We start from the raw sequence: 25,462 nt of genomic DNA on the forward strand, positions 1-25,462 counted from the left end.
TTTATGTGTCTGTTTGTCTTTCTGTGTGATTAATTTTCGCTCTTTCACGAGCCTCGATCTTGTATACAAAAAAAAAAAAAAAAAAAAAAGCATATGAAATACTAAACAAGAAGACAGATGTCGTGTTGCAACGTAATCCAAAGGATGTTTGGGTCAACCAATACAATGCTCATCTCCTCCGCTGTTGGAATGCCAATATGGACATCCAATATGTTGCAGACGCATACTCTTGCATTGTTTATATTATCTCATATATTTCAAAGACTGAGAGAGAAATGGGGCTGTTACTCGAGCACGCTCGAAAAGAGGCATTCAATGGAAACGAAGATGCGAAGCAAGCTCTGAAGAAATTAGGTGCTATTTATCTCCACAACAGAGAAGTTAGTGCTCAAGAAGCCGTTTTCAGAGTGTGCAACTTACGATTAAAAGAATCATCAAGAAAGGTGCAGTTTGTTCCAACAGGAGACAATCCAATAAAAATGAGTCTGCCATTTGATGTTTTAAAGAAGAGAAGCAAAGGCAAAGATTTGGATGCTGACCAGATATGGATGACAAGTCTGCCTGATCGTTATCAAAATAGACCAGATCAAGAACTATTTGACGAAATGTGCCTTGCCTCTTTCTGTTCAGAATTTAGAGTCCTCTCAACATCTGAGGTATCCAATGTAATGGACGTAAACCGAAAAAGTCCAATTTACACATTACAAAATGGATTAGGACATATACAGAGACGAACACGAACACAACCTGCAGTCATTAGATATCCAAGATTCTCACCAACAAAAGAGTCAGAGAAGTATTATCAGAGCTTGCTGCAGCTATTTCTGCCATATCGTTTGGAGAGTCATTTAAAGCCTGGCCAATATGAAACATTTCAAAATTTCTATCAAAATGGAGCTGTGAAATGCGGGAAAAACGAAGTAGAACCAGTGAAATACATAGTGGAGAGAAACAAAGCGAAGTTTGAACTTGATGCCGATTCAATGGATAAAGCAGAAGAGATGTTTCAGAAATGTGGTCCATTGGATGATGCATGGGCACAAATATGCCCAGAGACTGAGGTTGAACGGTTAAGCTGTTTGGAAAACCAAAAAGGAAAAACTGCAGATCCACAAGAGGATATTGATATACCAGACTTATTAAAGGAAGAAAAGAAATCATGCAGCATTGAAATCCGCCAATCTATTGTGAAAAAGGATGAGGCTGAAAACTTGCTTCGATGCTTGAACGAGAAGCAGCGTGAGATATTTTATGCCGTGAGGGAATGGTGTCTGAATAAACGCAACGGGAATGAACCAAAACCATTTCATCTCTTTGTCACCGGGGGGCAGGAACAGGAAAGAGTCATTTAATAAAAACAATTCAGTATGAAGCTTCAAGACTTCTGGCTCCTATCTTGCCAAATCCTGATGATGTATCTGTTCTACTGACAGCTCCAACAGGTGTCGCAGCATTCAACATCAATGCCTCCACTATCCACAGTACATTTTCAATCGGTGTGGGTGCAAAATTACCGTACCAGCCTCTCGGTGATGAAAAAATCAACTCTTTACGTTCAAAGTTGAGTAGTTTACAGATAATTATAATTGACGAAATTTCAATGGTTGACCAAAAGCTGATAACATATGTACATGGACGATTAAGACAGATAAAGCAATGCCGTGATTTCTCTCCCTTTGGTAATGTGAGTGTCATTGCTATCGGTGACTTCTACCAGCTTTCACCTGTGAAAGGCAAAAGCCTGTATGCTGAAAACGTTGGCTTCAATCTCTGGACAGACTTGTTCCATATTGCTGAGCTGACTCAAATAATGCGACAGAAAGACGGCGAATTTGCAGAGACCCTAAATCGATTAAGAACACGGAAAAAGTGTGACCCCTTAGATGACAAAGACAAGGATACTCTCCAGAAATGTGAAACTGGTGAAGAACCTGACTGCATTCATATCTATGCAACAAATGAACAAGTCGACAAACACAATCTCGCCAAGCTAGCTTCTTCGTGCTCAAATCTTGTTGCTATTAATGCAGAAGATTTCTACAGAGACCCAAAATCCGGTAAACTACAAAGAAAAGAAGGCCAGTATATTAAAGTGTTCAACACCAATCTAGCCCGAAGAGTTACCCTAGCTGTGGGGGCACGAGTTCTGTTGACTAAAAACATTGATGTGTCTGATGGTCTGGTGAATGGTGTATTCGGCACTGTATCACATATTTCACAAACTCCAGGTAGTACATTTCCTCAAATGGTGTATGTGGTGTTTGACAATGTAAAGGTTGGTCAGAAATTGCGAAGACATACAGCAGAATCATTATCATTGCCTGTTAATAGCACGCCTATTGCTCCCCAGGAAGATCGAGTTACTAATAGTGGTGGCATAAGACGGCAATTTCCAGTGAAGCTAGCATTTGGGTGCTCAATTCATAAAATCCAGGGATGTACTTTAAAGGAAGCCGTTGTCTCATTGGAAAAGATATTTACTGCTGGTCAAGCATACGTGGCCCTAAGTCGTGTGACGTCAATGGAAGGTCTCACAATTCAAAATTTCAAGCAATCTGCCATTTACTGCAATGAAAACGTAGCAGCGGCTATGGACAGTATGCCATCTTTTATTACCCCAACACACACTGACAGCACAAACGGAAAAATTGGTTGTAAAATAATTTTACACAATATTCAAGGCTTGAAATCACATATAAATGACATAAGGTCTGACAGGCGCTTCTTGGAGTGCAATTTCATTTGCCTTACGGAAACGTGGCTATCGAATGATGACAGAGATGGAAAACCTGAACTGGAGAACTTTGTATTCCATCACAAACCACGACAGCAAAGTTATGATTCGCCAATTTGTGTTGACCTAGAGCAGCAGTCTCATGGAGGTGTTGGCGTGTATTCTAAGACAGGTACACACTGCGAGATTTTGACTCCTCCAGCAAGAAACTTAGAATATCTTGCGTTTCATTCAGCTGACAGAAATATCATCGTTGCTGTTATATACAGGCCCTCATCATACAACATCGCCACTTTCAAGGAAAACCTGAAAGTCTTATTGGTCGAGTTAGACAAATTCCCTGGTGGTTGTGTTGTTATGGGAGATCATAATGAGGATATCTTTAAATCTTCTTCTTTAGCAAAGGTTATGGAAAGTCACGGTTACAGTCAGTTTGTAACTGAGCCAACAACAGAAAACGGCACATTGATCGACCATGTGTATGTGAGAAGAGCAAGCGTGGATGTTAAAGTGCTTCCCACATATTATAGCTATCACGAAGCTATTTCTATTCAACTGTAAACGTCAGACTCAACGATCTCAAAATGATTGCGCTGAGGAAGTAAGGAAAGGAGTAGGGGGAGGACAAAGTGTCACATTTGAACAATAACTTAATGTTTATCAGAGCATTGTGGAATGATGAAAACTGATTGATCAATGTCATAATTCTCTCGAACTGTGCTGAGTATATTTATGAATTTATATATATTACACATACGTGTGTGTGTGTGTAAGTATTTGTCTCATCAATTTATTTTATTTGCTGTTATTGCTTCTCATATACATACATTATGTTTACTTGGAATGATGAAAACTGATTTGGAATGATGATGTGGAATGATGAAAACTGATTGATCAATGTCATAATTCTCTCGAACTGTGCTGAGTATATTTATGAATTTATATATATTACACATACGTGTGTGTGTGTGTAAGTATTTGTCTCATCAATTTATTTTATTTGCTGTTATTGCTTCTCATATACATACATTATGTTTACTTGGAATGATGAAAACTGATTTGGAATGATGATGTGGAATTATGAAAACTGATTGATCAATGTCATAATTCTCTCGAACTGTGCTGAGTATATTTATGAATTTATATATATTACACATACGTGTGTGTGTGTGTAAGTATTTGTCTCATCAATTTATTTTATTTGCTGTTATTGCTTCTCATATACATACATTATGTTTACTTGGAATTATGAAAACTGATTTGGAATGATGATGTGGAATGATGAAAACTGATTGATCAATGTCATAATTCTCTCGAACTGTGCTGAGTATATTTATGAATTTATATATATTACACATACGTGAAGCAAAATACATGGCAAAAAATGAAGAGCAATTGGCACAATAAAACTTTTCCAATTTTATCTCTGCAAAGAGAATTCACCAAAACATCAAAAAAAAAAAATCACTTTTATAATGAAACATATTCCATAAAATAGAATGACACTCGTAGAGCTCATAGTTTCACATCGCGTGTTCATTCTAAACAAAAATACCACCGTGAACCGAACACGCTACTATTATGGCCCACTGCTATTATGGCCCGTATACCGATATCATCCATGTGCCCTATTATGTCACATAGTTTCTTGGCATGGGTTATGAACATCATAAATTTAATTCTTAACTCACATCGGGCCATAGATCAGATATATGAAGTTTCAGATTTTTGGATAAGGATTTCGAATTCAACCAATTATGGCTGGAATACAACTTCACCAATGACATCATCGTATCACTCTATATACCCCATGGGGAGTTGATGACATACAGTCGTGGCCAAAAATATTGGCGCCCTTGCACGTTTTTCAAATAACTCAATGTTTAGTCTCATCTGTTCACAGGACATTCTCCCAAAAGGAATTTGGCTTGTTCAGGTGTGTTTTGGCAAACTCCAGTCAGGCTTTCATATGTCTCTCTCTCAGCAGTGGGGTCCTCCTGGGTCTCCCACCATAGAACCGTCTTTCATTGAGTTCGCGACGGATGGTGCAAGTTGAAACTGTCGTACCTTGTGACTGAAGGTCAGCTTGAATCTATTTGGCAGTTGATTGAGGTGCTTTCTCCTCCATTCAAATAATCCTTTGCTGCAATCTTCGATCAAGTTTTATCTTACGACCACGTCCAGGGAGGTTGGCTGCAGTGCCAGGGGTCTTAAACTTCCTGATAACATTGTGTATGGTGGACACAGAAACATCTAGGTCTCTGGAGATGGACTTGTAGCCTTGAGATTGTCCATGCTTGGCTACAATCTTGTGTCTGACCTCCTCAGACAATAATTGTCTGGTTTTCTTTCTTTTCTCCATGCTCATTGCGGTACAGTGACACACAGTGACGCAAAAGAGCAGAATGACTCTTTTTCTCTATTCAAACTGGATGAATGAGTGATTTTTATATTGCAGGCACCTGAAACTCACCATAGGTGAGTTCAATTCCAAAGTAAAGGAGAATCACCTGCTTGAAATCTAATTATTTCTAACAACTTCTGAAAGGTGTTAATGATATTGTCTGGGCCATTTTAGGATTTCTATATGGAATAAGCTACAATTATTAATTTGTTTCTGCATTTTTTGTTTTGTTCCACTGCAAACCAAAGAAATACAAATGTTGATACCAAAATATTTTTTAATTTCAACAATTTTCTGGAAGAAATGGTGCATTATTTGAAAAAAGTGCGAGGGTGCCAATATTTTTGGCCACGACTGTACACATGCAATATTGAGACACTTTTCTTCAAGGTCATTTCACTGGTGCATTGTGAAACGTAATGCTGACCCTCACCATGAACCAACTCTAATAATCGTGTTTTTTCTCTTTTTCTTTGATTCAATACTAGCAGTGATGTCACTCTGGGTAAACCAATGAAATCACTTCACCAGTCAAACATCATTAAGGTAAACATTACCAAAACTGGTGACATATACACTTTATCTCTTGACATTTGATGTTTGGAAGGTTGCCTGTCAGTTTCACCAAAGTTACAAAGGTATTTTCTGTTTTGAAGAAATACAGAGCTAAAACTCACCTTAAGTCCTAAAAGAACATAGTGTGTAAAGAGGCCTAGGCATCCGTAAAGGGCCAGTGTGCAAGCATTGCGTAGATCTGTAGGTGAGCGCAACAATGGAATGGCATCCATTGACCAATCGAAGCTCAGAGGACCAGGCCACAACAGCAAGCCGAGGTTAGCTGCAGGGAGGTAGTGGAAGGTCAGTGTTCGTGTTAGGAGTTCTGGTGCATCCGCTCCTGGGTTGTCAGATGCAGAGAAGCTGGGTGGCACACTGCCCATCCACTTTAAGCGAAAGCTGACAAGAACTGCAGAGCAAATGGAGAGAAACGCCAGCCCTTCTCGCAATCCACCATAACTGGGCTAAGGGAAAACAAAGGGAGATGGGAAAAGTAGTTAACATAAAAACTCTCACAAAAGTGTGGCTCTTTTGTTTATCATCAGTGGTATAAATAAACTCTTCACAACCATTTATCAATGAGTGCTGGGAGTGTAAATTCAGCATGTGACTTGTCAAAAATAAAATATAAAGGAAGACAAAATAATTTACTGGCTCAGATGAGAAGAGTGACATAAATCATGTATACCACAAATATATATTTAATTCCTACAAAAATAAAAAAACAAAACAAAAAAATTGAAAAAATTCCTTTAAATGCTTGAAAATGCTGAATCTGAGAGTTTGACTTTCATCTCGGTGGAAGTTTGGAATTAAGTGGACTAACAATGTTAATCTTTGCATAGCAGGACCCCACATTGCCCGTCTGCTGCTTTATGGACGTGATAACTCAAGGCCGAGTGCCATATGGGATGTGTGATGTTTTTTTTAGCCATGCAGCGATTCGGAAAAACCATTCTGGCATAAATAACTTAACGCAATGTGAGTATACACGTATAAACAGTTGCATATAGTTAGTGATGTGCATTTTCTTTTTCAAACTAATTCATGCGAATGATTATAAACATTGCATTCACTTAGTTTGTTTGTTTTCATGGGTGAGTTCAGGTAAATTTTGTCTTTTTTCAAGATCAAGGTCCAGATGCTATTAGAGTTCCTTACCTTTGCAAAGGTAAATTGACACATCCATCTATTGCACCTGGTCCTATGACTTAAAAAAAAAAAGATACATGTCTATCCATATATACAGTACAATACTTATTGGATTCATTCCTATTAAGGTTTCTCAAGCATCCGAAGTCACAAAACTCTTAACTGTCTCTCTGTGTGTTTAAATTATCCGTATTCCACACCCATTGCCAAAAAGTTGAGGGAGTTTATTAACCAGCACTTCTTCCGCAAAACTAGACCAACAAAAATAGCCTGCAGTAGGTTATAATAGGCTCAACTGCCCTTACAGCCACAAAGTCAATTCCTTCAGGCAAGCCAAACTTTGTACATAGTGATTTACCCAACCATACATGCTAACCAGCTGTACAATTCACCGAGTCCCATGCAATATGAGAGTAAAGCCAGAATTAGGTCACATCTGGAGCTCAGTCGATCTGTTTGATTCTTCCAAGTTCCCAATGAAATATTTACATTATTAGCCAAGATTTTATTTGTTCCTTTGAGCTTGGTGTTGGTTTAGCGGTTAGGGTGCCGGCTTGGGATCCTGGCATCCTGGGTTCGAATCCCGGTCGATCGCTAAATTAACACCAGGGGGGTTGACTCAGCCTGTCATCCTTCTGAGGTCGGCAAATTGAGTACCAGTTCACTGGTAATTCCCTGTGTGTCGCAAGAGGTGACCAACAGGGCTGGCGGCAGGAAGCTGCATCCGGCCATTAAATCATTGCTTCAAAATGGGGACCATGGTGCCCAGCAGAAAAGGCCAACCCTTGCTCTGTGGGGAAAAATGGCCTCTGAAGGTTGTGTGTATATATATTATATATATATATATTGTTCCTTTAAAAGCGTTGATGCAGCACTAATATTGAAATTCGAAAAGTTAACTGAAAAGTTATGTCAGTTTTCAGGCATTAGTGAAAGTCGAGTTCTCTTAAAATCAAGAAAAGTGAGGATAAGGATAAAATGAAAAAGAGTACAAGAAGAAGAATGAAATTAATAGATTTGAATGAAGAGCAAATGGCCAAAGATTTAGGGGAAAAAAAACCAAAACCGTCATCTGAAGCATATGTTCATTCTCATTCTCTAAGTACTATATCTATACAAATTATGACCCCAAACTCCCTCTTCCCTTCACCCATCTTGCTCTTCTCACACTATTTTTAAATTTTGACATGGATAGTGTGCGACTCCATCTTGCCTTGCACAACAACAGCAGCAGGTCAGCTATTGTTAGGCCAGAATGTACAAAGATGTCATAAACAGCAGCCACCATGAGGACCGTCACTCCCTGCTCCTTCCAGAGCATGCTTGCAGCCGCACACACCAAACTTCCGGAGAGCCAAGCCCAGCGCTTGCCTCTGCCTTGTCCACAGTCCGCCACATCCATGGCCAAACCACCATCGCGAGATTGGCAGTAACGGGCATATGACAAAAGTGAAAGCAGAAAGAAGAGCCCAGCTCCCACATCAGCTCGACCCACGACCCCAGCCACTGCCTCTGTGTGTATAGGATGGACCGCAAACAGCAGGCCTGTGGGAGATAGTTCACACATGTTTCGTGAAATCTCATAGCATTGCAACAATTGCACATCCCCATGCTATTCCTCCTGAAAATCTCCGAAAGTCTGAGAAATATTGAAGTGAATCAAGTAGTGAAATATCAGAAGGTATTTGTCTGTTTAGCAGTTGATCGAGGTGCTTTCTCCACCATTCAAACAATCCTTCACTGCAATCTTCGATAAAGTTTTCTCTTGCAGCCATGTCCAGGGAGGTTGGCTACAATTTCATGGGCCTTAAACTTCCTGATACCAGGAAGTGAGGATGTTTACAAACATCATGTAAACGTGTGGTGAAAATTCTGGTAAACAAAGGAGGAGGACAGAAAAAATGGCACCTAGTCACTCGCATAGCGGCCGAAGGCGGAGAGAGTGAGTACTGCAATATCAGTGTATCATCTGAAGCATATGTTCATATGTTTGTTGTCTTTATCATGTCTGTCTTTGTTACATGCAAAATCGAAGTATATTGGTTGGGCTTGTGCGTTATTCTGTCTGTCTGTCTGTCTGTCTGTTTGTCTGTCTGTCAATTGCATACTGGTCACAATTTTAAACTGAACTTCACGAAACTTCACCAGATGGTAGAGTTGGTCATAAGGAAGAAGTCTGTTTATTTTGAGGTCAAAGGTCATCTTGAGGTCCAATTTCTAAAATTGTCATTTTTCATCCAATTGACTTGAAAATTGAACAGCTTTTGCATATTCAGTCACTAAATTGGGAAACAAACTATTTTTGATGTCAAAATGTCAAAGGTCAACTCACGATCAAACTTCTAAAATCATCTATTTTCATCTGAAAAATCGTCAATCTTCATCCTATTAACTTGAAAACTTAAACAGCAATTACATAGTGCATCACTGAATTGGGAACCCAACTATTTTTGAGGTCAAAAGGTCAAAGGTCAATTCAAGGTCAAACTTCAAAATATCAATTTTCATCAAAAAACATCAATTTTAATCTGATTGACCAGAGCTTTGATCAAGATCGTCAATTTTAATTTTAATTAAATGGACAATTTGATGTATTAATGGAAACTTTATATTTTGGGGAGGGGTGGATTTTGCAAGTATCGTGTTCTGCATGACGTCTTCTTGTCTGTCGTATTTATTTGTCGTCAGAATAACCAGACAATGATGGCAGCTATAATCACCAAATTTGGTAATCTTTTTTTATATTATGAATGTTTCATATTACGAATGTCTCTGAGGAATTCAAATTTAAGATCACAAGGAAAAATGTAAAATGAAATTTTGTTCAGGACTCACTGGGGCCAAAGATTCATGGGTGAAGCCGCAGTCGACAAGTTTTTATCCACACATGCACACAATTAAATGACGTATTGTTAATTTAGTATGGTGATTTTTCTCTGGTAATTACATGCCAGTATTATATGACATCGGGGTTTTTTTTAGACACAAGTGGTAGTTTTCAAAAACAGTACCAACAAAGCTACAAAAATATAAAATCACACCATAATTTCGGCACCATCTCCCAATTATTGGGTAATTCAAATCACAAAACAACTGTTATGGATCCCGGATTTAGAGGAGTTACTATTCATGTCATTGCTTATTAATGTTTATTCTATTAAAGGTTGTTGTGGTTAAAGGGTTAGAGAGGCTCTGGATAACAGGAGACCGGAAACGGGATAGTGAACCGGAAGAAGAAAAAAGACACGAGGTCCGGGAGAAGCGGCGATCTTCCTCTTCCTCGCCCAGCTCCGACGCGAGCGGTGTCGATATTGAGCAGCGTGGGGGACGCTGCGTTTGAAAGCCCGTCTGGCGAAAGGAATTACCTGCGCGGGGTAATTACCGATTACACGTCAAGTTGCCGTGGGTTCGTGCACGGAACCAAGCATCCGGCACAGTTCGCCTCGACGTCTACAAGGACGCGTACGGGTCGCACCTTGGGCCTCGCGCGCTTTGCCAGCCGCGCTTTGCTTTTGCCCGCTTGGCTGTGCAAGGAGGAGGGCGCTGCAGCAGTTGTTCCCGGTACGTGACGTGCACGTTTGGAGCACGTCAGCCAGGGGTCTGTTCAACCGCCCGTGTGTGGAGAAGTCGACCTTCACCTTGGCCAGGAGGGGCCCAGAGACATTGTGAGGGACAGTGACCATTGAGGGGTCGTGAGTGGGGAAAGGGGGGACATACATGAGATGGCCATCTTAGTAATATTGGTGATTGATTATTGATGGTTGTTGATTGATTGGGGAATATATTATTGATGAATCCGGATCCTTGGTGTGGGGTTTCTTATTGACTTGAATTGTTGTGTCTTTCATCTTGATTGCGTTACGAAAGCGTATAAATCATAGATCTTTCTGGCGGAGTTCCTCTCACGGTCCGGGGGTCACCGAGACCAGGTAGTCACCGGGAGGACCACGTAACACAACCATGACATCTTAGAAGAGAAGCATAATGGAGTCAGCACTTCCATTCTAATTTATACTGCATTTTTCTATGCTGCCTGAAATTTAACATGTGAAAAATATTTTCTGGATTGGTAAAAAGTTCAACTTTGCAAACACAATGTTAAGGCAGAATAGTTAAAATCTCAAATACTCAGACATTTTAGTTCATGATTTTCGTTTTTTTTTCATTTCTTTTTACTTTCCATCCTGATATGTAGAAAATTCCCATTAATCAGTCCTTATAACTCAGTGAATCTTCCTTTGTTGTTTTTTTATTCCACCATGTCTGATCCACAATTGACGATGATATTTATTCCGGTTTTAACAGAAATTGATGTAATTAATTAAGTCTAGTCTCGTTTAGTTAAGCTCCAATTATAAGTCTGGTTAATTAAAATTTATATTTGCTTGAAAGTTTTATGCAATTTTATAATTACACCACGAAATATTTTGGAAGCACAATTGCCCCAAATGGTATTAAGCAATTCGTTATTAGAGAAGAAAGAAAACAGAACCACCTTTAGAGGCCATTTTTCCCTGCAGATCAAGGGTTGGTCCTTTTTCAGGCACCGTGGTCCCCTTTTTTGAAGCGATGTTTTATGGTCCGGATGCTCTTCCTGCACCCCAACCCTGTTGGTCGCCTCTTGCGACACACAGGGAATTACCAGTGAACCGGTGCTCAATTTGCCGACCTCGGAAGGTATGACAGGCTGAGTCAACCCCCTTGGTGTTAATTACAGCGATCAACCAGGATTCGAACCCAGAATCCTAGGATCCCAAGCCGGCACCCTAACCGCTAAGCCAACACCAGGCTTCTAATTCGTTATTAGAGACATGGATATTAACACAACAAAAACTAGAACGACACTTGGTTGAGCACACACCTAATAGTCAGGTTCACTATGTTAACAAATATAATTTCGTTCAAAATTTTGGGAGATTAGCAAAGCTGTACATTTTTGGAATCATTAGAGCATGGAGAATCCGAAAATCAATGTTGGCATTTGCACAGACACCTACATGGCCGCCATTTTGGATTTTCAAAATGGCCGCCATTAAATACATATTTTGCGCTATCTCGGCTTCGAGTCAACCTAGAAACTTAATTAAATATGCTAATCCTATGTTTTCTGGGTCAAGGAATCCAAGAAAGGCCTCAAAATAGTGCTCAGGATTATAGAAAAGCAACAAACAAAGGTAATTGAAAACCATTGTCTTTCTATTTGTGATATAACTGTATTACATAATACATGATATTGCAAGTCCTTTGACGTTATAGGTTTGGGTTTATAAAGCAAGAAAGCAGCCTTGTTAGTATCAGATTGAACTATAAGTCCTATACACAGGATCTACTAGGTCTATACCGTTCAGGAATATGCTTTTACAGATCTTCATCACTGTCCTGAGTGTCGTCTGGAAAGTCCTAAAAGTGAAGCAAGTGTTAGGATTAGAGGTCTAATGATCCCACCAATGGTTTTCTTGACCCAGAAAACATAGGATTAGCATATTTAAATAAGATTCTAGGTTGACTAGAAGCCGAGATAGCGCAAATTATGTATTTTATGGCGACCATTTTGAAAATCCAAAATAGCGGTCATGCAGGTGTCTGTGCAAATGCCAACATTGATTTTTGGATTCCTCATGGTCTGAATATTCCAAAAATGTATAGTTTTGCTAATCTCCAAAAAATTTGAACGAAAAAACATCGTGAACCTGACTATAAGCCAGGCTGACCAGTTTATATTTTGTATCCCACTGATAGGCCACATCTGGATCCGGACCTGCACAAAAATCGGATCTGCTTGTTCTTGTTAACTAACCACCTCACCCACCAAGTTTTGTCATAGTTCGTCCACAACTTTTTGAAATACCATGTTATGTATCGTCTATTATCGAGGGAATACTCAATTTCAATTGAATCTTGTATTTTGAATAATGTAGAATACGAATCAGAACGTGAATCTGCAAGTTTATCAGAACTTTGGTTCTGAATTTGGCGAATTGTATGGAATCTCGTTTTGAGCACATCCCGAGGTAACTATTTAATCTGTATGCCTGTCTGGCAGTGAAAGAAGTTGAAAATCATTCCAAACAGGAAACTTACTGTTTTTAGGGACGTCATAAAGGACACAAAAAGAAACACAAAGAACTAATGTAACATGTTAAATAATAATAATAATAATAATAATTCATTTATTTTGTATAGCGCTTTTCAAGAAGCCCAAAGGCGCTTTGACAGAGTGCAAAACATAATGCATAACAAAACATGAAAACAACAATTGCAAAAAGACAAGAATCAATAGGGAAATATTTAAAGCAAAAGGAGGGAGAAGGAGAAGTGATAGTCAGGGGTTAAATGCATAGGTGATGTAAAAGGTGGTGCAGCAACGGCAGGAAACTTCCGGAAATGAATTTTCTACCACCTTTTAAAATCTTTATTTTATTTCCATTTAATTATACACTTGAACATTGCAGAGCATAAATATCCTTGTTGGTACTTTCAAAAACCTTCCATTGGCAGTACTTGGAAAAATATTTATGCCATCTCATGCCCTAAGGGCAGAATAACTGTAGGATTCAGCATTCAGACAAATATGGCGTCGCCACCTCGCGTATGGTTACCATCACACCTGTTATTCGCAAATTTCGCAAAGAAAACTAATATCGATCATAGTCGAAACACAAAGCAAGAGTTGAAAAGACCATTCCCATGTCAGTTTTGTCAAGACTGCATGGGTTAAGGTGTTCTATGAACTGTCGAGTTTATTTTGCTCTGAATGAGAAAAAAAGAAACAAAACAATGTTGTTGGAAATCATAAAAATTTGTGTCGAGGTAATAGCGCAGTCATCCAATAATCACGTGATGAAGTCACACAATGTGTTGCTGCCACTCAGCCCCACCATGAATTCACTAAATATCAATCTAGGCCGAAATGATAAATTCCCTTATCCTCATTACTCCCTTTATATTCAAGGACTTATTCCTTTCCTACATTCAATATAAAGAAGGTATGACAGAGCAAAGTACACAGTATAGGTATCTGACCTCACTGACCAGGGCATTGATGTTAATCTGGCCATGTGATTGATGAGCATGTGCAAACGTGACCCACAAAGGTCCAAGGTCGTGGTGTAGCGTTGATGTATGAAGTGCGGCTAAACCTCCTCAATGGAAAAGAGTGCTAGGTCGGCAGCATTGTGATCGATCACAACTCGATACCTACACCAAGATCGCCTTTCCACAGCCTGGGTGGTTTTCTCAACACGCACCGCAATGCAGGCACGATTGCTGAGAAGGATGAATGCCCAATTTCCAGGTCACTCAAAGTGGGAAACGATCACCAGACATGTCCGTAATTCATTCATTCTCTCTCTCATTCTCTCTCTCTCTTTCTCTTTCTCTTTCTCTTTCTCTTTCTCTTTCTCTTTCTCTCTCTCTCTCCAAAATGCCAGCTTGTCACCACTTCTTCTTCCCATCTGAACTTTCCTCGACATCACTTCCTTTCACTTTTTCAGAATCCATGTGACATCACTTTCTCCAGAAAGAGGCCAGATTCCCTACCGTTTCAGCGGATCATAACTACCTTCCCCGAAGGTGACATTCAAAGTGTCCAACATAACAGAAGACAAGACAGAGATGTGACAGATCCCCCTTAGCAATGTTATGAAACACTGCCCCAATTACCAAATACAAAACTAAAACTTCCTCCGGGAAGTGTAATAAGAGGCAACAACTCCTGGTGTTCATCCAGCCAGAAGTACTATAGATAATGACATTCCAGAAGTTAATCCAGGATTCATTTATTCAAGAAGGTCCACAGGTATGTAGAGCTTGACAGCCTTGGTAAAGCCATATCATGGGGGCAAAGGCCTGTATGGGACGGATGCCTCTGAGCTTCCAAAACCTAATGCTTTTAAAATGAATGGATATTGCTTATATTAACTTGGTGAAGTTTCCTAAGAGTAATTACTGAATGAATGAATGAATGAATGAATGAATGATCGTTTTGGGGCCATTTTCCCCGCTAGAGCGGGGGTTAGCCTTGCAGGCCCCATGACAATCATGGTTCCCTGTTTGAGGCAATGTTTTTATGGCCGGATGCCCTTCCTGACGCCAACCCTTGGTCGCCTCTTGCGACACACAGGGAATTACCAGTGAACTGGTACTCAATTTGCCGACCTCGGAAGGATAACAGGCTGAGTCAACCCCCCTGGCGTTAATTCAACGATCGACCAGGATTACGAACTTAGGATCCTCGGATCCCAAGCCACACCCTAACCGCTAAGCCAACACCAGGTTTCCTAAGAGTAATTAATGATGATCGAAAATGTTTATCAGACATTTTAAAAGTTCAAACAGCCACCTTCTGCCGCAGAAAATATCAATGTCACCAGAAAAACAAAATTATGAATGTTAATGAATGCTAATCTTAAAATTCTGAGCTTTTGATACTCTAGGAATTGCACTTTTAAAAACCTGGCATGACAGTTAATATCATGGACTTGGTTTAAAGTTAAATTGATATCGGACCAAAAAATATATAACCTTCAATTAAAATCTGGGAGCATTTCCTTCGCAAAGGCAATTGGCTCATTCACTAAAGTAAGCAATCATTACCTCTGTCACCAAGGGTGGATGGAGGTTATGCTTTCACTCCTGTCTCTGTCTGTCTGTCTGTTTGTTTGTTACTTGGCAATTATTTTTTTTTGCAAGTATACACAAAGAATTAAGTTAAGCACCCCTACACAACGAATTAAGGTAAGCACCCCCTAATATATATTCTTTGTGTATATGTATACATTGGCATATATTCTAAGGTATGTGAGATCAAATAATGATTGGTATGACATTAGCAATTATCCATTGATGAAATGCAGATGAGTGCACTCGTAGGGTTGAGTTGGGTTGAGTAGTGATCCGATCACGTGGGTCCTACACACGTTATTGACGCAAAGATCGCTAGAGGTCTTCTCAGAACAATGACTGTACGTTAGAAAACATAAACGTCATCCACACTGTCCGTGATGGACCTATAGCTCCATACTTAAATTGAGGTGAAAATATGCCTAAAATTCCCAAAAAATTTCACCTTAAATTATTCAGAATAAAATAATGAAAACGGCATGATTGTTATGTTTTTATGTGACCATAATATCACTTCTCCAGAAAATATAGCAATATCATGGGTATATTACACTGTTTTGACGACAACAAACTTGTAATGTGCGAGGTTGTAAAAAAACGGGGGGGGGTGCTTAACTTAATTCTTTGTGTATATGTTGATCACTCCGGTTTGTGTGTGTGTGTTTGTGTTTGTGTGTTTGTCTGTCTGCTCACTTATACTTGCCTACAGGTCACAGTTTTTAGCTGATCTTCACGAAACTTCACCAAATGGTGGAGTTCGTTGTCCGACAAAATCCTATATATTTTTTAGGTCAAAAGGGCAACATAGGCCTCAAAAGGTCAACATAGGCCAAAGGTCAACCACTTTTTTTCAAATTTCTAAAATCCCCAATTTTTATCCGATTGACTTGAAATTTGAATAGGATATACATATCGGCGAACTGAATTCAACCACCAACTATTTTTGAGATCAGCACAGGCTAAAGGTCAACAGCAATTTCTAATTTCTAAAATCCTTAATTTTCATCCGATTGACTTGAAATTTGAATGGCATTTTCATATAAAAGAACTGAATTCAACCACCGAATATTTTTGAGGTCAACATGGGCCTAAGGTCAACATAAATCAAATTTCTAAAATTGTCAATTTTCTTGTGATTAACTTAAACTTTCAAGACGATTTGCATATCAGGACACTGAATTCAACCACTAATTATGTTTGAGGTCAAAATGATGCTCTACTGAGTGCCATTCTACCTTGTTCTGTTTTGCCAAGTGTCGCTCTCCGAGTGATTTTTCATTTGTTTGTCTGTCTGTGAACATGATATCTCAAAAAATTGTGGACGGATTCGGACAAAATTTGGCAGAGAGGTATTGGATGTGACAGTGTGACACGGACGTGAAGTGTGTGTGATGAAGTGTGTGTGCGATTAGATTTTTGTGAAGAATCGGATCCGGCTCATCGAATTTTTTCAGCGATTCTTCACCATTGGGAGATAGGGCCAAAAACGTTATATACCAGGATATCTCAAAAAGTTATGGACGAATTTGGACGAAACCTGGTGTACAGGTTGTGTGTGCGATAACGACTAATCAATTCGATTTTGGTGAAGATCTGAATATGGATTCGGATAAGAGGTTATTTAATTTCTAAGTGATTCTTCACCATTGAGTTGAGGGCTAAAACCGAAACATAACGCGATATCTCAAAAAGTTATGATCAGATTTGGACGAAACTTGGCGGAGAGGTTGTGTGTGTGATAATGACTAATCGATTCGATTTTGGTGAAGATCTGAATATGGATTCAATTACGACATTATTTAATTTTTAAGTGATTCTTCACCATTGAGGTGAAGTAGGTGGTCGAAAAGCGATATGTAACATGATATTTAAAAAAAGTTATGGATGACTTATGACGAAATATGTGAATGAGTTGGTTAAGTGACAAGAATAAGCCGATTAGATTTTGGTTCAGGTCCGAATCCAGATCCGGCCTATCAGTGGGATACAAAACAAACTGTTCAGCCTGCCGGGGGTATGCACTCTACAGAGTGCCGTTCTATTTAATTGGTGTAATCGAGAGGGCATGATAATTCAAGCACCCCATTTACTTGTGGCATTTGTAGCTATCAAGGCAGTTTTTTCATTATGTTAACAAGAAATAATTTAGGCTGATCTGAAATCTCAGGCCTCTGAGACAAGCTATGCAGAATGCTCTGCCTCATTCAACGTCGTCGGTAATCTAGGTCGCAGGTGTCAATGACAGCCCGTGGGAGAATTAAACCTGGCACGCACAATCCTGGTCAAATCATGGGCACGTTTGTAAATGCACAGGTTGTTTTTTTACATTGCAACATTTTTAAGTTGTGCTCGTTGGCATGTATTGATACATTTTGACGTACCTAGTGGAAACCTTTTATCAGTTTACCATCGGGTATGTCAAAACCATTTCACTTAATAAGATGTTTATGTAATCATTAATCAGACATTATCATTGGACATTAGTCAGAATGATTCATTTATATACAGGGTGGTCCAGAAACCCTGGGCACATTTTGAAGAACGATACCTGCAACAAACAACTAAGTTTATCATTGTTCTTTGGTGCAAAACAAAACATAATTTCTCGTAAATGGATGTGACCGCTTCAACACGCACAGGCATCACGCGATACGCCACAGGGTGAGGTGCATCAGTTGATATGGATCGGGGTGAGCTTCGCTCACTGTGTTGCACGCGTTTGTCCTTGCAATAGTTCAGTTCATTGTGAATTAGACGCCCTAATATGACGGAGGATATCGTGAGACAGAAAATTTGTGCTGTTCACTTGTATTCTGTATCTGGAAATTCGGCTGAAGTTCACAGACAACTTGTCAAAGAATGTGGCGCTGACGAAATTGACAGAGGAACCATCGGCAGAATAAACAAGCAGTTTGATGAAACCAGCAGCATTCTGCCAAAACAGTCACAAGGTAGGCCTTGAACTGTTCGAACTGAGGAAAGCTCAATTTTCAAAAGCTCAATGTTGTTGAATGATTTATATATGTTCTAGTGGGGTCACCCGTGGGATTCCCATGGGCATGGAGGTGTATCGTTGCGATCGGTGGAGCCGTTTTTGTGGTACCCGGGACAATAACGTTCGGTGGGAGTCCAAACCTGAAAATGTTGGAGACCAAAGCTGAAATTGGAAAAACAATATAGCCTATTTTACTCCAGGGGGTCCCAGGATTACCCACCCAAAATTTCGTTGCGATCGGTTCAGCCATTTTTGCAGTACTTGGGAACGGACGGACGAACAGACAGACGGACGGACGGACAGACATTTGGTGAATTATAGTAATGTGTATATATATATATATATATATATATATATATATATATATATATATATATATATATATATATATATATATATGATATATAGATACCGGTGAGTTGCAGGTGCCTGCAATATTAAAATCACTCATTCAACCAGTTTGAATAGAGAAAAGGAGTCATTCTGCTGTTTATTGTCACTGTGTGTACCGCAATGAGCATGGAGAAAAGAAAGAAAACCAGAGAATTGTCTGAGGAGGTAAGACACAAGATTGTAGCCAAGCATGAACAATCTCAAGGTTCAAGTCAATCTCCAGAGACCTTGATGTTCCTGTGTCCACAATACGCAATGTTATCAGGAGGTTTAAGGCCCAGGACACTGCAGCCAACCTCCCTGGACGTGGTTGTAAGAGAATACTTGATCGAAAATTGCAGCGAAGGATTGTTTGAATGGTGGAGAAAGCACCTCAATCAACTGACAAACAGATTCAAGCTGACCTTCAGACAGAAGGCATGACAGTTTCAACTCGCACCATCCGTTGCCAACTCAATGAAAGGGGGTTCTCGGGTAGGAGATCCAGGAGGACCCTACTGCTGAGAAAGCCCGACTGGAGTTTTCCAAAACATACCTGAACAAGCCAAAATCCTTCTTGGAGAATGTCCTGTGGACAGATGAGCCAAAATTAGAGCTTTTTGGGTAAGCACATCATCTCTATGTTTACAGAAAACAAAATGAAGCTTTCACAGAAAAGAACACCTTCCCTACAGTCAAACATGGAGGAGGTTCAGTGATGTTTTGGGGTTTCTGTGCTGCCTCTGGCACTAGGTGCCTTGTATGTGTGCATGGCATCATGAAATCAGGAGATTACCAATACCAAGGCATTTTGGAACGCAATGTTCAACAAAGTGTCAGAAAGCTGGGTCTCTGTCGAAGGTCATGGGTCTTGTAGCAGGACAATAACCCCAAACACACTTCAAAAAGTACCCAGGAATGGTTCAAGACAAAACGCTGGACTGTTCTGAAGTGGCCAGCAATGAGTCCATATCTAAATCCCATTGAACACCTGTGGGGAGATTTGAAAACAGCATTTAGGAGAAGGCACCCTTCAAATCTGGGTGAACTGAAGCAGTTTGCACAAGAAGAGTGGGCCAAACTGCCAGTAGAGAGGTGTAGAAAGCTCATTCATGGCTAAAGGAAGTGCTTGACTGCATTTATTTTGCCAAAGGATGTGATACCAAATATTAAGTCTGGGGTGTCAATTATTTTGTCAATACCATTTCTTTTTATTTTCTGATTTAAAAGGATATATTAAGTTCTGCATCAAAACGAATGTTCTGTAATATTAACAGTGAAATAAAGAATTGTGGAGACCAAATACTTTTGTCAATTTCAACTTATTTTTAGAGAAAATTGTGAGTTATTTGAAAAAAGTGCAAGGGTGCTGAGCTCCAAGGTGAGTGTGTGTGTGTGTGTGTGTGTGTGTGTGTGTGTGTGTGTGTGTGTGTGTGTGTGTGTGTGTGTGTGTGTGTGTGTGTGTGTGTGTGTGTGTATATATATATATATATACAGTCACGTGAAAAAGTAAGTACACCCCATGTAAAGTTTTGACTTTTTCAACATATTTCAACATACAGCTATTTTATCTTCATTTCAACAATATTGAAAGATAAAGTGATATAATATAACAAATATCATGAAACATTTACATTTTGTAGTCCATTGTATAATTTAAATAAACATAAATGCAAATTTCGCATGTGGACAAAGTAAGTACACCCATGGCTCTAATAGGTGGTATTGCCCCCTTTGGCAGAAACAACCTCAAGTAGGCGTTTCTTATAACTGTCTACCAGTCTCTGACATTGACTGGGAGAAATTTTTGCCCACTCCTCCATGCAGAATTCTTTCAGCTGTGCGATGTTTGAGGGGTTTCTTGCATGCACAGCTCGTTTCAAATCCACCCACAACGTCTCGAAGGGATTTAGATCCGGGCTTTGACATGGCCATTCCAGAACCCTCCATTTATTTCTTTTCAGCCATTCCTTGGTGGATATACTGATATGTTTAGGGTCTTTGTCATGTTGCAAGGTCCACCTTCGGTTGAGCTTCAACTTTCCGACAGATGGCCTCAAATTATTCTCAAGCACCCTCTGGTACAATGAAGAATTCATAGTGGATTCAATGATTGTGAGCTGCCCAGGCCCTGATGCAGCAAAGCTGCCCCAAACCATAATATTTCCACCACCATGCTTTACAGTTGGTATCAGGTTCTTGTGGTCAAATGCTGTCTTTGGTTTTCGCCAAACATGTCTTCTGGTACTGTGGTCAAAAAGCTCTACCTTTGACTCATCTGTCCAGAGCACATTGTTCCAGAAGTGCTGGTCTTTGCCTAGGTGTTCATTGGCAAACTTTAGTCTTGCCCTGATGTTCTTTCTGGACAGCAAAGGTTTCCTCCTGGCACACCTTCCATGTAGATCAAATTTGTGCAGCCTCTTTCTAACGGTAGACTCATGCACTTTGACATCAACAGTGGCAAGGGCTACCTGTAGGTCCCGTGATGATATTCTGGGATTCTTAGAGACTTCTTTCAGCATCTTGCGGTCTGCTCTCGGGCTGAACTTGCTGGGACGGCCTCGCCTGAACAAATTGGCAGTTGTTTGGCATCTTCTCCACTTGTAGATGATCTTCCGGACAGTCGAATGATTGATTTCAAATTGTTTGGAGATCTTTTTAAATCCCTTCCCAGACTCGTAGGCATCTATAACTTTCTTTCTGAAGGCCTCAGAGAGCTCTTTTGATCGAGGCATGGTGACGCTGCATACTTCAACAACAAAGAGCAAACCAAACTAAATGTCTGAGGTTTAAATAAGACAAGTTCCTCCAAGATCTTCTCTGACGATGTTCTCATCATTTGCACCTGAGCTGGTGCACCTGATTCTAATTTTAGGTATTTGAAGTAGTGGTAAATGTAGGGGTGTACTTACTTTTTCCACGTGCGAAATTTGCATTTATGTTTATTTAAATTATACAATGGGCTACAAAATGTAAATGTTTCATGATATTTGTTATATTATATCACCTTTATCTCTCAATATTGTTGAAATGAAGATCAAATAGCTGTATGTTGAAATATGTTGAAAAAGTCAAAACTTCACATGGGGTGTACTTACTTTTTCACGTGACTGTATACAGTACATATGTACATATATGTGTCTATATAGATTAGACAATCATTAGACATTATTGAGCAAATTATGAATTGCGGGTGCAAATTATGTGAAAATTATGACTCGGATCTGCCTACGTCAGAGCTAAAATCTGCAGAATAGCCTTGAGCCAGGAAATGAATTTGGCTCATGGGTGCTTCATCAAGCCCATCATGCTCTGGGTTACTGTCACTAATTTGATTTAGGTGCCAAGATTTTGGCATGCATATCCTTTCCAAAATAATTGCATATGCTGAAGACATGTCCTTAACCCAAATAACCACAAAGATAAAAGTAAATGCCAATTTAATGGGTGACCAAAATGGAGTGGGAACACGACAGGCAAAATGGACACAGGAGAAAAACGCATTGGCGACGTGCTTATTTTGATACAAAAACGGACTGATGTCTCGTTAATCTCTGACTTATTGACACAAGCGTACACAGGAGAAAAACAAGACATACGAGAGGAAAGAGAAAAGAAGAGGTGGGAAGGTGGGTTCGCCATCCTTTATCTCTCAGGACAGTGGATTAGTTGCATCCTGACAAGCAAGATCCTGTGCCTCCACACACACGCATCCGTGAAGGGGATTGCTCTGGACTTTATTATGCATGCACACGGCTCCGAAAGAACTGGACTCATAAAATCATGGGTATGCGGAACATGCTGAAGGAGACCATGCAGGCCCAGTGGGAGGGGAGGAGGAAAGTTGGTGGGGGAAGCATAATAATTTCAGCGAGTGAGAGAGACAGAGACAGAGACAGAGACAGACAGAGAGAGAGAGAGAGAGAGAGAGAGAGAGAGAGAGAGAGAGAGAGAGAGAGAGAGAGAGAGAGAGAGAAAGACAGAGACAGAGACAGAGACAGAGAGAGAGAGAGAGAGACTGACTGTTTCTTCCTTTTATTACAAGAGTACAGAAAATCAGTTATGTTCAGTCATAAAGAAACAAAACACAATAAAAATGGTCTCACGGAAAAGTTATTATCAAATCATCATCATCAAGTGTGCATATGACATCATTAAAAACCCATTTTTCTTTAAAACATGTTAAATTCTTGTTCATTTTAAAAAACCGGTATTCTAGCTTTAGTCTTGCATTTACAAGAGCCTTAAGGGTGAGCAGTACATCATATGCCGAGTCAGAAGCGTTTCCCATTTTTTTCTTCCTGGATTTATAAATTGCAAACTTGGCCTGGCCAATTAAAAAATTCATTAAAACCACATTCCTAAGGGAAGACGGTCCTAAAACACCATAAATAAAAACATTGTGATTGAAGAGGGAACCAAGCTTCACAAAGCGTTCCTGAAGGAATGTAAAAAGAGGTTGCAATCGTTCACACTCAAGGTATACATGCGGTAGGGTTTCAATGGATGCACAGAAAGGGCATAGATTAGAGTTAGCAGTAGAAAACCGGTTCAGTAAAACATTATAAGGTAAAATCCAGTGTACAAGTTTCCATTGAATATCTCCAACATACTTTGGAGTAGGCAAGAGATAAAAACTTCGCCAATTGGGGCAATTGGGTGGTATTGGGGGTAAAACATCCCGCCATCGAAGCCTCGGGTGCTCAGAGAATGTTTTTGCGTATAAAATTTTAACGTACGCGTTGTACAAAGTTTTCTTTGGAAAGGCGGGAAGGGATAATGCAGTATCATCAGGGCTGTTCAGGCCAGGGGACAGATTAAGTGGCGGGCTGAAGACTAGGAGTTTGGGGAAGTCACCCGCTGTTTCCTCGGGGGAAGGGCCAAGTTCCTCGCAGGTATTACGATACGTTGTGGATATCCCTTGAAGGAACCGAGAGATGATCCTGACAGATTTTATTCCGGTTTTTTGTGCCACAGCGGCAGCACTCAGCCGGCAGCTCCCAGACTCTGTCATGAGGTCTTTCACTCGCAGCAGCTTGGCATCAACAAAGCGTTGAACGAGTCCCCTATTATTCAAGCTGTTTTCCAGGAAGGGGTTGTAGCATAGGGGCTCATTCATCAACATTTCCATGTTGTATGTTGCCATTTCACGGGAAAAGGACAGGGCTTGCCAGGCGTTCATCACCCCTTGGTAAAAGGTGGGCAGCAAGGATGAATCGATTTGATGAGGGTTCATCAAGAAAAGTTCTCGGTCGTAACCCAGCTTGCATGTAAGCTGTAATATGCAGTTAGCCAGAGGCCTCCAGAGTAGGGCTTCATCTCCATATACAAGTTGGCGCACGATATGAAGCCGGAAGACCATAATCCGGCTGCGGATATCAATAAGACCTTGGCCACCTTCAGTGAGTGGTAAGTATGCCACGGGGGGTTGGAGCCAGTGTTTCCCGCTCCAGAAAAAGTCGACAATGCTCTTTTGCAGTGTAATAAGAAGGCTCCCGGGCGGTTGTAGGCATATCATCTTATGCCATAGCATAGAGGCGACAAGATTGTTAATGACGAGAGTTCTTCCGCGGTACGAAAGTTGAAAAAGAAGTCCTTTCCAGCGGGCCAGTTTTGCCATTACCTTGTCTGGTAATCCCACCCAGTTCTGCTGCTCAAAGGTGTTGTCTCCGAGGAAAATACCGAGGTCTTTAATGCCACTTTTCTGCCAGTTCACTCCTCCTGGTAGGACAATTGGCGGGCAATCTCCAGGTCCTATCCAAAGGGCTTCACTCTTCTTCCAGTTTACCTGGCCTGAACAAGCCTGACAATATGTTTTTAGTGCTTGAGCCACCGCAGTGACGTCAGCACTATTTTTTATATAAATACAGACATCATCTGCATAGGCAGAGACTTTTAGCGGTGTGGTAAGAATTGATCCAGTGAAGCCAGAAATGTGCGTACGTAATTGGAGCAGAAGAGGTTCGATGGCAAGAGAGTATAAAAGTCCAGATAGCGGGCAACCTTGCCGTACTCCCCGTTGTACAGCAATGGGGCTACACAATACTTGATTAATTTTAAGAACACTGGATATATTACAATACAAAAGTTTAACGTACGAGATAAAAATAGGTCCAAACCCAAAATTCTCTAAAACTCTAAAAAGGTACATGTGGTCAATACAGTCAAAGGCTTTTCCTTGGTCAATAAAAAACAGACCAACATTCATATTAAAATTGTTACAAAACCGAATGGTATCACGGATAAGAAAGATATTATTAAAAATAGTACGTCCAGGAATACAAAAGGATTGATGTTCTCCTATTAGTACATTCATAAAAGGTTTCATTCGATTAGACAAGGCTTTGGCTAAAATTTTATAATCCGTACATAAAACAGAAATAGGACGCCAGTTCTCTATAAGTTGAGTGTCCGCTTTCTTAGGAATTAAGGTGGTGACTGCTCTCCGGCAACTCCACGGCAGTTGTCCATCCTCTAAACATTCATTCAATACCCGCAGTAGGTGAGGTCCAATGGTGTCCCAAAAAAACTGGAAAAATTCACTTGTCAGCCCATCCAGTCCAGGGGCTTTATCAGGTTCCAAGGCCTTCAAGGCAGCGGTGAGCTCAGGTAACCTAAGAGGATCCTC

At 40.2% G+C, this 25,462-nt stretch overlaps 1 protein-coding gene across 2 annotated transcripts in view; it reads right to left on the reverse strand.

Moving 5' to 3' along the window:
* The window catches only part of TMTC2 (transmembrane O-mannosyltransferase targeting cadherins 2), a 253,470-nt gene that overhangs the window by 214,422 nt on the left and 13,586 nt on the right, over positions 1-25,462 (reverse strand). Inside the window, exons 2-3 of one of the 2 annotated variants that reach the window (XM_078777820.1) lie at positions 8,059-8,390; positions 5,816-6,157 (exon numbers count right to left, since the gene is read on the reverse strand). In XM_078777820.1, the coding sequence (XP_078633946.1) occupies positions 5,816-6,157; positions 8,059-8,247 (531 nt within the window). In that variant the 5' untranslated portion in view covers positions 8,248-8,390. Of the gene's footprint in view, positions 1-5,815; positions 6,158-8,058; positions 8,391-25,462 lie in introns of those variants that run through there. The other variant, XM_078777816.1, reaches the window with a different exon arrangement.

This window comes from Myxine glutinosa, chromosome 1 (assembly GCF_964187855.1).
Source record: "Myxine glutinosa chromosome 1, kmMyxGlut1.1, whole genome shotgun sequence".
NCBI classification, from domain to species: Eukaryota; Metazoa; Chordata; class Myxini; order Myxiniformes; family Myxinidae; genus Myxine; species Myxine glutinosa.